The following is a 12,042-nucleotide window of genomic DNA, read 5'->3' as shown; positions in this document are numbered from 1 at the left end:
ATTAACTGACTGGGTATCTATTAGCCTTCGGTATCAACGCGCAGTGAAAAAGATCCCTCCCCCATGCGAGAGAGGGATAGACACTTGTATGAGTAGACTTGAGGCGAGTTTTCGATGGATCGAGATGGGGACAGTCGAGACGGGGAAGATGTTTGTGGGAAGAAGAAGAAATCAAAACAGGAGAAGAAAAACTCTGTAGGGAGAAGAACACAGTGATTCATTAGGGCAAGGGAGGGACATCTAGATCATACTTGGCGGGAGCTACACAGGAGCACGACTTACTCTTCTTCGCCCAAATACCTCCCATCCCTCTGCTTCAAAGCGCAGGAGCAACACAATTAGAAGCTACCAAGACTCCTGAATTTGCATTTGACAACTAAACTAGGCAAGGCAGACTGGCTAGAATCCCCTCTGGGGAAGGAGGAATGTATGTGTGCTGGGAAAAGGGAGAGAACTGTAAGGATCGTGAAGAGGTTTAAGAGGTTCTGGTTCAAAAAGGTGAAAGCGCACGCGTTTGATATCGCGGAACTGCTTGGATGAATTTAAAGTGGGTATTTAAGACCGTTGTGAAAGGGCAAAGTCACTTTAGACTCATTTTCTTAGAGAATGGTACAAATCAATACTAGGCTAGAATGGGTTTATTGAATATAGAGACAAAATAGTATAATAGCCCGGATAATAACCCCACCAAGCACATGATGTAGTCAAGTCCAAGGTCTCGAGTCAAAGTCCTTTAATATCTCGTATTCATTCGAAGTTCGATGTTCAAGTTCGTCGTGAATCGTTTGCTTGATTTTTGATGTCGGAAGCTAGAAAACGAAGATATGAAGGGAAAGAACAGCCATCTAATCCCTCGTTAGAGGGTAGGAAATGAAGAAGCATTGGGTCGATAGCAAGAGACAGACCCTTCAAGCTAGACTTTGAGACGAAGAAGTCTTCTCGTCTTCAGTCCCACCGGCGGTCTCCCGGTCTCCGAGTGGTCAGGCTGGTCCCTTTCTTGCCTTTCTTGGGCATGATCGATTTCTTTTTGAGCCGCCTTGACCTTCCGCTTCGGCTTGTTTCTCTCGAGGAGATGTTCGAGGACACAGGTGGTTGCATCCCAGGCATCGGTGCCTTCGGACGTGTTAGCGCGGCACCTATCGCAAGTTTGGCCATGCCGGATGAAAAGCTGATGCAAGCCGTATTTCAAGTGATCGGGAACCAAAAATTCACAATGCCAAAATGTCAGCTCGGGAGAAGCCGTGGGAGGCACCCATTTTAGCCACTTGCAGAATCGATGGACGTGTGTGTCCACAGCAAAGCACGGAACTCGAAGGCAGAATAGGATGACGCAGGCGGCCGTTTTCACACCGATCCGTGGGTAATTGACCAATTCTCTCATCGCCTCTGGAGCCGTCTTACCATGCAAATGGTCTAGCGATAGCTTCCCATGTTTCTCCCAGACCATGTCAAGGATTTTCTTCATGTCCGCCGCCTTAACGTTTGCAAGCCCACCTCGCTTAATAGTCAAGGCCAGCTCCTCCTCGGAAGAGAGCCTGACTTTATTCCAATCGACGCTACCCTCTCCAACCCCGGTCTTGAGGATGCCATATTTCTTGACCAAGGCGTCAAAAACTTCGTTTGCAGCTCTCATGGTCGTTGCGGCGCTCATAACTGTTCTCAAAAGAGCATCAAGGACGGACGGTACCTCTCCACAACCTGCGACTGTCGTCGATGGAAGAGGAATCGTCGGGGGCGCACTGACCTCTCCATGAACCTCTGTCAACAGTCTGTGGACTTCTTCGCATGTCTCTGGGCTCGGGCCTTGCCAGTTCGGAAAAGGGGTCCTTCCGAACATCAAGCCATGAGGGTTATCCTTGGTTTTCCTCCGGATGCGCTTGGGGGCCGGGGCCACTGGATCTCCTCCGTCTGGTAGTTCAGGAGGTGTTAGCAGGCCGGATATCTCGTCGACGTTTGCAAGCTGCGCTGGAAGAGTGGATTGTTGACAGGCGGCAGCCTTGGGTGTTTGGCCCGAAACTTTGGGCCGGTTCGCATCGTCGGGTGTAGAAGGCAGTGTAAGTGCGTCGATGACGGCGGTCTTCTGGGCCTTTTTCGTATTAGTCGTCCTGCCCATCCAGGAAGCTTTGTCCTCTTCTACGCTGTAGAACATACGCTTTCGTTTTCGACCAATCCCGTAGTATCCCCGCCCTCACTCACAGGCACATCTATTCTTCCCAAGTTGTGTGGCAGCACATCCCAACCTCCCTGAACTAGCTGAGATTGGTCCTTACGTCGAGCCCGCTTCCGCGGCCTGCTATCGACACCATTGACTGGTAGTGACTCCTCCTGTCCGCTCTCGTCGAACTTCTTCTTCCTCGAAGCAGACCTCGTGAGCATATCTTTCGACACACCGAGGAGGGCAACACAATAAAGGGCTCGTACGAGGGGTAAGGATTGCGGGATGAGCAACTGCTACTGAGCAGAGGCAAAATCGTAGGAGGATACACAACGCACAACCACACAACCACCATCCACGACTGATGCACCCATGCACATAAGAAGCAGGCAAGAACAGTAGATGAAGCAAGGTAAACCTTGTCACAGTAGAAAGCATTATCACCATCCTACTTTTCAAAATCAGATTAATGTTGATGGAAGTACCTCATGTAAACCTTCTCTACACCTTCCTTGAAAAATGATACATTCCCCTATAGAGAGGCTGCAACCTGAAAGTATCTATAGTGATTGACATGTGAAGGTCATGATGTACCTGCCTCCCTTTCATACATCAATAATCAATAAGCTTACAACGGTGGGATTATATCAGGAAGGGGATCTAGCATCACCATTCCAGGTTAGGAAGAAGGCAAGCTCAACACCGTTGCCTTCCGCCATCCCCCCATAGCCCTCCAGGGCCCATCGATTCATATGAATCAGGCCGAATAGAAAGGACAATCAGGGTCGAGCGCAATAGGAGGATATAGTATTTTGAATAGAGAGCTCATTCCTAGGCCTGGCTCTCCTCCTCCAGATTTGAGGTGGAAAGCTATCTAACTAAAGAGCAAAACGACAAACGCCGGCCTTATTACTTCCGTTTCCCGAACAAATGCAAAAACACAAAAACTAATGAAACCACCCTCGTTAATAAAGGTATAAGCATGTCGCCCTCCCTGCTGTGACTACCAGATACCCAGCTTAGAAAATGCTGTTGACAATATTGCTTCCTATCGTGGCACCAGCACCGAAGATAGCAGCATTACCGAGCCTAGAGATGTTCGTTAGCATGAAAAGCTCACCTCGGAGAACCCAAAAGGTGAAAACGCCATCACTTACTTCTTGCCAAACTTCTTGCCATGTTGCTCGAACTTGCTTCCACCCTCCTTTCCAGGCTCACCCTCATGACTTCCCTCGGCAACAGCCATAGGCGGCACCTGCGCATTATAAGGGTTCACAGGGGCCGCAGGCCCTGGGTATCCGGTCTTCTCAGGCTCCTCGATAAGGACGTAGTTCTTGGGGAAGATACCCTCTTGCCCCGTCCGCAAGTTTCGGCCCATCCACCAGTCGGCGTTCATGTACTCGTGAATCGCGATGCGGTCATCCTTTTCGAAGCTGACGTCCCGCGCATCTTGGCCGTTGTAGGAGTAGAGCGCACGGGCGTGGGCAAGTACGGGTTTGACCGGGGCAGGGGGCTGAGGAGGTTGGTTTCGGATGGGGAGGCTCGGGGGGCCGGTCTGGTGGTAGGCTGGCGGCGGGTTGACGTTTGCTTCGGGGTTCGGTGTGGGAGTCGACTTCTCGGAGGTTACGGGGGTCGCTGTGCGGTTCCGGGCGGCTGCCGCTCCGCCGCCGTGTAGAGGACTTTCGGCGGGGAGAAGGTTCATGATGGTTTCGTAGGCATCGTCCTCGATGAGGCCCTTCTCGACTAGGGTCTCAAGTTCCTACAGGTGATTTGTTAGTATGTTGTGTCTAGGAACGCCCCGCCCGCAAGGGGGGACTTCGTGACGGCTTCGGTGGGGAGATCTTAATAGGCAACCAGGAATCGTTTCCCCCCGAAATGGTTCCATGATCGACGTACATTCTTAATGTTCCGAATAGATCGGTTTGTTTCGATGATCGCCTGCCTGTCCATGCTGATGACCATGTTTGCAACGCTATGTAGCGAATAACGAGAGACGAATAACGAGAGACAATAGGCGGTGTGAAGTTGAGCGATGGTTCCTCGATATATGATTAAACGTGGCGATTAAGGACGTCGGATGTCGCCGCTGAGTAGAGATCGTAAAATGCAGAAGTTGGTGAGATTTGGTTTATGTGTTGGTTCGGGAACCGGCCGATTTGATGGAGCCGAAAAGTAGGCTGTGCCAGGTAATACTATACTTCCTAGTCACATAGTGTAAAGGTAGCGAAGGTAACGGGTAGCACGGGACGGCGGAGGAGGAATGCGTGGCCTTGTCCCACAATTACTCAAAATGTCCAGTTTGGCGGGGCTTGGCTTTCCAGGAACGGATTGATCAATGATGTTTTCCAGTGGGGGTCGAAACTTGGCGATCAAATGATTGAACTGTGAATACGAGAATTTTCATACGAGCACAGAAGATGTAAGGGTCCTTACCTTAAAACGCCTACGCGGTCAAGAAGTCCGGCGTGGATATTTAATCACAACTTCGCCCACCCCGACCTTGAGAATCCGTTCCTCAGCAAAGTTCGCCTGTATTAACAGCATTCGAATATATGTTTTCCACGGGCCTCGCCGTTCCAGAGGCCCTAACTATCCTCGATACAGGATGGGGGATTTCTGAGCTGGCATCGAACTTGTGCGTCCTATCAGCAGGCGACTTCTCGTTTTGAGATGGTGGGATGTTGTGCCCGGTGCCTTGCAGTGCTTGCGGAACCTATCAATGCACTGGGGACAGTGTCGAGCCTCTGCCGGAGCTCGTTGAAGCCTTTCCCGACGGGCTGGGTATCTTGAACTTGGCTATAGGTTTGGGGTGACACAAGGATGTTAGTGGGTAAATCATCCCGATACTGAGAGGGATGATTCGGAGTTACTTATCGATATCCCAAAAATCACACTCGTCAACGAACAAGATCTACCCCTGAACAACGGGCAATAGAAGGTGTTTCCCAATCCCGGTAACCCGAGCAAAGATCACCGCCGTTAACGTAGAGGAAGGACAGGGAGGTGCTAAGAACATGAGATGAAGGCTGGACCCACGGATGGCACTGGTAGAGCCTGACCCTTCAATGTTGTGATCGACAATCGAAGATATGGGTCACGGTGAAGCAACCATTAACACTTGCACGAGAGAAGACCACTAGTAGTATACATATCAAATACATATATTCCTTATAATCTTATCATCTATCTTTTTTCACCAACCACCGATTACCCCAAAACATTTAAAACTTCTTATCCTTAACAACATAGAGATCAACATACTCATCAACGCTCATAGCATCCAAAGTCTTTCCATCAACACCGAGGTCAACAAGCTGCTTCACCTTATCGGCAGAGTAGTGAGGAGCAAGGTGCCTCTTGTACTTGGCGAGAATCTCAGGCTTAGCCTCCTCCCTCCTGAGCCTATGGCCGAGAGGAGCCTCGACAACGACCTCATCAAGGATGGTGCCGTCGTTGAGCTCGACGGTGAGGGCGTTGGAGATGGTGCGGAGCTCGGGGTTGTGGTAGTCCTTGGTGAACTGGGGGTCCTCAACGCAGGTGATGCGCTTGCGGAGGGACTCGACGAGGGGCGAGGTGGCGGCCTCGGATCCGTCGACGTAGTCGGTGGCCTCGAGGCGGCCGAAGGTGAGCATGACGGAGCACATGTACTGGATGCAGTGGTCACGGTCGGCGAAGTTGTCCATGGGCTTGAACTGCTTGTCGATGATGCGGATGCAGGCCTCGTGGGTTCGGCAGGTGATGGCCTTGATGTCGGCGGCGCTCTTGCCCTGGGCCTTGAGGATGGCGTGGATCTTCTGCGAAGCCTCGACGGCGGTCTGGGAGTGGAACTCGGCGGGGTAGGAGACCTTGAAGAGGACGTTCTCCATGACGTAGCTGCCGTAGGGCCTCTGGAACTCGAACTTGTTGCCCTTGAAGAGGACATCGTAGAAGCCCCAGGTAGGAGCGGAGAGGACGGTGGGGATACCCTTCTCGCCCTTGAGGACCTTGAGGGCAAGGTTCACGGCACGTTGGCAAGCATCACCAGCAGCCCAGCTCTTTCGAGACATGGTGTTGGGGGAGTGCCTGTAGGTCCTGAGGGACTGGCCGTCAACCCACGCCTGGGTGATGGCGTCGGCGGTCTGGGACTCGGAGAGGCCGAGCATCTTGGAGACGACGGCAGTGGAGGCGACCTTGACGAGGACGACGTGGTCGAGACCAACGCGGTTGAACGAGTTGAGGAGGGCGAGGCAGCCCTGGATCTCGTGGGCCTTGATCATGCCCTCGAGGACGTCACGGACGGTGAAGGTCTTGCCGCCGGCAATGTTGCCACCGGCCTTGTTGGTGCGGGTGACCCAGTCGGCAACGGCGAGGATGGCACCGAGGTTGTCAGAGGGATGGCCCCACTCAGCGGCGAGCCAGCAGTCGTTGTAGTCGAGCCATCGGATCATGGCACCGATGTTGAAGGCACCATTGACGGGGTCCAACTCGAAGGGAGTTCCAGGAACGCGGGAGCCGCTGGGGACAACGGTTCCGGGAACGGTGGGACCGAGAAGCTTGGTGCACTCGGGGAAGTTAAGGGCCTCAAGACCGCAGCCGAGGGTGTCGATGAACACCCATCTCGCAGTGTCGAACTATGGACGGAAGAAAAAAAAAAGCGTTAGATTCTTCAATTGAAAAGCCAATTGGCCACTGTAGGGAGTATAGGGGAGAGAACGGAGAGTATATGGTAAAGAGGCTAACGTGTCGAGGGAGTGTTGGGCGTGAAAGGGATACTCACAGCGAGCTCGGAGTCAATCTTGTAGTTGTGGACATAACCAGCAATGTCGGTGATCTCGGGATCATAGTCGTTCTTCTCAGACGCCATGGTGGAAGTAAAGGCAAACTGCCTCCTAGCACTGGTGGAAAAGCTAGCGGCTCCGACCCTGGGCGCAGCGGTGATGCAGCGCCTGTAACCAACAGCAGTAGCACAAGTCAACGACGAGGTGCTCCGTCTGGGGACCGAGATCTTGCGGGAAACTGCTCGGAGGCTTCGATTGACGGCAGACATGATGTCCTTCTTTTGTTTCTCAACTTTTCCGTGGTCCCGTTCAAAAGTCCAGGAACCCCTTCAAGCTGGTCGATTTGGAGGATGGATTATCTTGTTTATGCCTGATCAATTGTTGAGGACAACTTCCGCGAACTTTCGGGGAGCTTTCACCTTGGGGGAGGGAGCATGTGGGTGGGGTGGGTTTTATACCAACAATGTTGCAGCTTTGAGCCGTGCAATTCCCCTTGTGTGGGTTGTGTGGGGGGAGAATTTAGCGTTTTTTTCCCTGCCTTCTCCAATGTCCTTTCTCCATCCACCACCTTGGGAATCCACTGAGCCGAGCGCCTGCAGGCGGATTCCCGAAGGAGGCCGAGAAACTGCACTGTTTAGGCCTCGGTTGTACGCGGACTGCCGCCGCCATAAACTCGGGGAAAGCTCCAATTGTCGCTCCTTGCCAAGATTGATTGATTAAGTACTGGATTTGGGGTAATGCCGAGCCCGGAGGAATCCCCTCACGAACGATGGAGATTTCTACAATTTTTTTTGTTGAGCCAAGATTATATCTTCAGGTATTTACGAAGTCTTGCTATCTGGGCAGGGACTTGCATTCCACATAAAGCCGCACGAAGTCGGCAATAGGACCATGTGCACCTCCAGCGCCGCGCCATGCAGTATTTAGTCTCACTGAAGCATCAATTGTACATGTAGTGTATGATCTGATGTGGTGCTGCCCTGTGCCAGCAAGGTCGCAGTATCATTTGATCTAGTATCATGATGTTTCAACGCGATTGACCAAAAAAAAAAAAAAATTAAACCCATAAAATAAATCTAAAAAATAAAAATAGAATTTTAAAGAAAGTCAATTTCATAACAAGCTTAGAACTACTCTAGATGGTATCTCAACTATCAAACGCTCTTAGTAAGAAGAAAGACAGAAAGAAAAAAAAAAATATTGAACAAAAGAAAAATTCGTCTGAACGCATGCATCTCAGTCCACGTTCGCAACTCATGAATTCCCCGTAGACCATCGTCTCGTATCGATGGGTAAGGGGTATCTGGTATCGGTAGTATCATTCCATCCAACCGATCTGATGTGGCTTGGCTGTGAGGGCCATTGCCGCACAGCTCGCCTGTACTGTCTGTCGTGAGAATAAATCCGTCTTAACCCCGATCCTCCATGACGGAGCACTCAGGAGGCCAGCGCGGGATCGGAATGGAGGCGAATTTCACCTTTCGCTCCTGTTCTAGCTTGCGACGGAGAATCTCCACCTGGAGGAGCCATCGCCATTGAAGCTTCGTCTGCCGCTGGCAAAATTCCCGCGCGAGCATATCTTCTTCGAGAGCAAATTCTGCCGCTAGATTCTCGATTTCCTCGGCTCGTTTGCTCAAGAGCTTCTGCCACTCTTCCTTTTGTCGCTCAACTAGCTCTTCCATGGCTTTAAGCTGGCGGTCTCGCATGACGTTGATTTTTGCTTTGTGAAGACGCTCTATGTTGTTGCGTAGATTATACTGCTGGCCGAGCTCCCGCAGATCCCGCTCCGTCACGACCCGTGGCGGCAGGTCGGCGTCGGGGCTTCGGCCGAGCCCTTCGCAGTAAGCTTCCATATATTTTAGGCGAATACGGATACTGCGCTCGCTTTGCTCGAGGGTTTCTTCGAGCTCCATCTCGGCGGCGAGTTGGCGGTCTTCTAGGTGTGTCACCGTCTTGGCGTGCCTATCCTTCATCTTCTCCATCTGGTCCGAGTATTTATCAGACAAGGCTAGCTTCTTCTGCAATTGCCTTGCCCACATCAAGTCCCGCTTCTTCTTGATGAAAGCTTGAAATCTGTCGAATTCAGCGGACTGCTCATCGGCCAGATTCGAAAATTCTAAGCTGTTCGCGGTACGCTCCCTCGCATCTCGTTGCTCGATCGCTTCCGCAGCCGCCGCTGCCTCCCGCGCCGCCTTCTCGGCCTCCCTCTCGGCTAATCTGGCGGCCTCTTCGGCTTGCCGTCTCTCCAACTCTTCCTCTCCGTTGCAAAAGTTGGGGCATCCTACCGTCGGATCCCAAACGGCGCCGCATATATAACAAAATTGTGCCTTACACCGACAAGTCATATGGGTGCACCCCTGTGTAAGTTCGACGAGGGTCCGACATCTGTAGCACCTCCTCCAGCCCGACTTCTCGCCAATCTTCAGCACAGCATCTAATTCCCCGTCATCGGGGCAATCTTGGCCCCGCTGATGGGCTTCGTGCTTACACATCGAACAGGCTTTGGTAGAGCACTTCCTGCATATAACGACGAAGGGGTGTTTCGGGTCGATTTTGTTTCGCGGTGGGATGAACTCTCCACAATTGGCATTCGGGCAAAAGACTCGCGAGTCCCATGGCGTGCTGAATTGCACAACCGCCTTCAGGAAACGGATTTGCGCTTCCACGTCGAGAAGTTCGGTTAGTAAGGAGCTCGGGATCGGTAGGGTGCAGCATCTTGGGGGCATCTTGGATTCGTCTCTCGTTGCTTGTTTTATCATGATTTTCAAGCATTCGCTGCAATATGTGTGACCGCAAGGCAGGTCTTTCGGGGGGGTCGACGGATCGAAGTCTTCTCGGCAACAGACACAAGACCTAGTAAACAGTCTTCATGGTAAGTACGAGTTCAAACAGCCCAACGAAATCTAACAGCTACTCGACTACTCACGTCGTAGCCCTCGAGGTGGTATTCGATTGTCTCCTCTTCCAAGGCATTCGCGGCTTCATGAAGCCAATCCCAAAGGTCGATGTTTTCTTCTTGTTCAAGGCATGCAAGCGCCTCTGGCGGGCCGCATCTGTACTCTCGGAGACTTCTGTTCTGGTATATTTCGGTTGAGTAATATTCGGACCCAGCTGAGAGAGATATTTATCGTAGAGTTCGAAGCTGAGGCTTTCCGACCAGCGACGGGGATTCAATGGTATCGGTATCTCGGTCATTGAGGGGGCATTGGGCGTGGAGGGGCATCGGGATGTTGTAGTGCTACGTGAGACCGAGCGGGCCTGTGCGTCGGAGAAGGAGTTGATGAGGGAGTCGAGACTCGACGAAATCCTCTTGTCGGCACCAATTGCAGGTTGCGACGCATCGATCCCCAAATCTAAAGCCTCTCTTATAAGCGCGTTGTCCAACTCTGTCTCAGTCGTGACATTTCGGGCGCAGAGTACGTCGACGAGATAATCGAGGTTGTCGTCGTTGGGGTTGAGGAGAGTGGGGCTGGGGCTGTCCATCGATGTCGTGATCAGTGGTTGGGCCTGATAAGCCAAAGTTGAGCCTATCGATGCCATTTCCTGCACCCAGGAAAGCTATATACAGCGAGAGGGAAAGGAAAGAAATAAAATCTATAGAAGAATGAACACGGCGGTAGTGGGGAAAGGAGGTATCATAAATTATTCATAAGGAAGCCGCGCATCATCGTGGTCGACCAGGAAGGCCGGTGCAAAGAGGTCAATTGAGATCGATTCAGAGACTCCCAATACTCGGTCAAGGTGGGCATAGGCCACGTCTCAAAACAAGTCGGGTGCGAAACGAGAGAGCGAGGCGTCCAAAGGCGTCGCCAGTCGCTAATAGTGGGGGACGATCAAATGCCCTGATCAGAGCGATCCTGCCGGCGTGGATAAAATGGGCTTGGAAGGGGGAGAAAGCCGAAGGAACTTTGCTAGTAAACGCTCAGGTCCCTGAAAGAGGGTTCACGTGGATTCAATGTGAAAGTTGAATTGTCGGTGTACAAAGTGAAAAGAGTGGAGGAGGTGGAGGAAGAAGCAAGAGAAGGGTATTAGATGATAGACCAATGTCAGTGCAGCCAATGTGAGACCCCAGGGTCTAGAGGGATGTGATTGGGATGGGGATGGGGTTATCGCGGCGAGGGTATTTATTAAGTTCGTCGTACGAACCGTACCATAATCTTTTTGATCGACCTGAGCTAGACTTGCATCCGGTGGACACAATTTGTCTGTTTTGTAGTGCAGTGTATTTACAAGGGCCCAGAAAACCGGGTGAGACGATGCGGGACGAAACGGGGCGGGAAGACGTCGAAGAAGCGGGCAATTAATATTGCTCGGAAGACAAACCCAGAAAGGCTCAGAAGTCATTGAAATTCCGTTTGCTCGTGAGTCGTGGGGCCGTGCCAGCGGATAACCAACCACCCAGCCTTACTTAGTAGTTTGCAAGTAGTCCAGTGACCCAGGACGTTCTCAGGATACTCGGCAGAGCTGAAAATGTGATTCGTTCAAATTTCAAGGGACTTTGGAGTCTGGAGGCATTTCTCCCAAACCAGATTCTTCAAATCGTCCGTCACCCTGCCGCTAGGCTCTGTTCGCCAACCGATGCGCTGCTTTTAGCCAGTTAGCTGTGATCCGAGAGCCATGTACCGATGTTGGGTTCCCCGTCCCAGACAACAGAATACGGAGTACGTAATTCACGGGTGGGATATCCACACAACTATGAAGTATCGATCCAGATGCAGCTCAGGTAGTGTCTGTGATGAATGCCACGACCAGAGACGGGTGATGCTCAGGCCGGGGTACCTTAGTAAACTAGATTATGCGTACTTGGGACAGACACCAAGTGGCATGCCGGACCAGGGTCAGCCTGGAATACAACATAGCCCATCCCGCACCCAGCCTGGCTGGATCGGGATGGGCAAGCCAAAAGCAGAAACAACTTTGAATCAAGCTTATCAAATCCCGATCAAAGATTAATACCGCAGTTCCGCAGGTACTATCTCGGTATTTGGCTGTTCCAAGTGCGACGACATCCTGAAATCTCATTAAAATGCCCTGCCAAGATGGCACAAAACCGGGATGATCCGGTACTCCTACTCGCTGGAAAATCCTTCGCTGCAAACAACATTTGAGGAGTGGAAACATCTCGTCTTA

At 51.8% G+C, this 12,042-nt stretch overlaps 4 protein-coding genes across 4 annotated transcripts; all 4 read right to left on the bottom strand.

The window, feature by feature from the left end:
* Positions 1-913: 913 nt before the first annotated feature.
* Positions 914-2,376, bottom strand: SAPIO_CDS9975 (uncharacterized protein; the record flags this gene model as incomplete). The annotated part of the gene is made up of 3 exons (XM_016791250.1): positions 914-1,113; positions 1,402-2,086; positions 2,152-2,376. The coding sequence occupies 3 exons, from the start codon at positions 2,374-2,376 to the stop codon at positions 914-916; spliced, it is 1,110 nt and encodes a 369-aa protein (XP_016639094.1).
* Positions 2,377-3,174: 798 nt separating this feature from the next.
* Positions 3,175-4,117, bottom strand: SAPIO_CDS9974 (uncharacterized protein; the record flags this gene model as incomplete). Its single annotated transcript, XM_016791249.1, has 3 exons — positions 3,175-3,244; positions 3,313-3,914; positions 4,052-4,117. 3 exons carry the CDS (start codon positions 4,115-4,117, stop codon positions 3,175-3,177), a joined length of 738 nt encoding a protein of 245 aa, XP_016639093.1.
* Positions 4,118-5,376: 1,259 nt separating this feature from the next.
* Positions 5,377-7,181, bottom strand: SAPIO_CDS9973 (2-methylcitrate dehydratase; the record flags this gene model as incomplete). Its single annotated transcript, XM_016791248.1, has 2 exons — positions 5,377-6,765; positions 6,912-7,181. The coding sequence occupies 2 exons, from the start codon at positions 7,179-7,181 to the stop codon at positions 5,377-5,379; spliced, it is 1,659 nt and encodes a 552-aa protein (XP_016639092.1).
* Positions 7,182-8,321: 1,140 nt separating this feature from the next.
* On the bottom strand, positions 8,322-10,395 carry SAPIO_CDS9972 (uncharacterized protein; the record flags this gene model as incomplete). Its single annotated transcript, XM_016791247.1, has 3 exons — positions 8,322-9,346; positions 9,401-9,429; positions 9,839-10,395. The coding sequence occupies 3 exons, from the start codon at positions 10,393-10,395 to the stop codon at positions 8,322-8,324; spliced, it is 1,611 nt and encodes a 536-aa protein (XP_016639091.1).
* Between the last annotated feature and the right edge of the window lie 1,647 nt (positions 10,396-12,042).

Source organism: Scedosporium apiospermum (genome assembly GCF_000732125.1).
Source record: "Scedosporium apiospermum strain IHEM 14462 chromosome Unknown SEQ_SAPIO_0154, whole genome shotgun sequence".
NCBI lineage: Eukaryota > Fungi > Ascomycota > Sordariomycetes > Microascales > Microascaceae > Scedosporium > Scedosporium apiospermum.
This window is presented reverse-complemented; position numbering and strand designations above follow the sequence as displayed.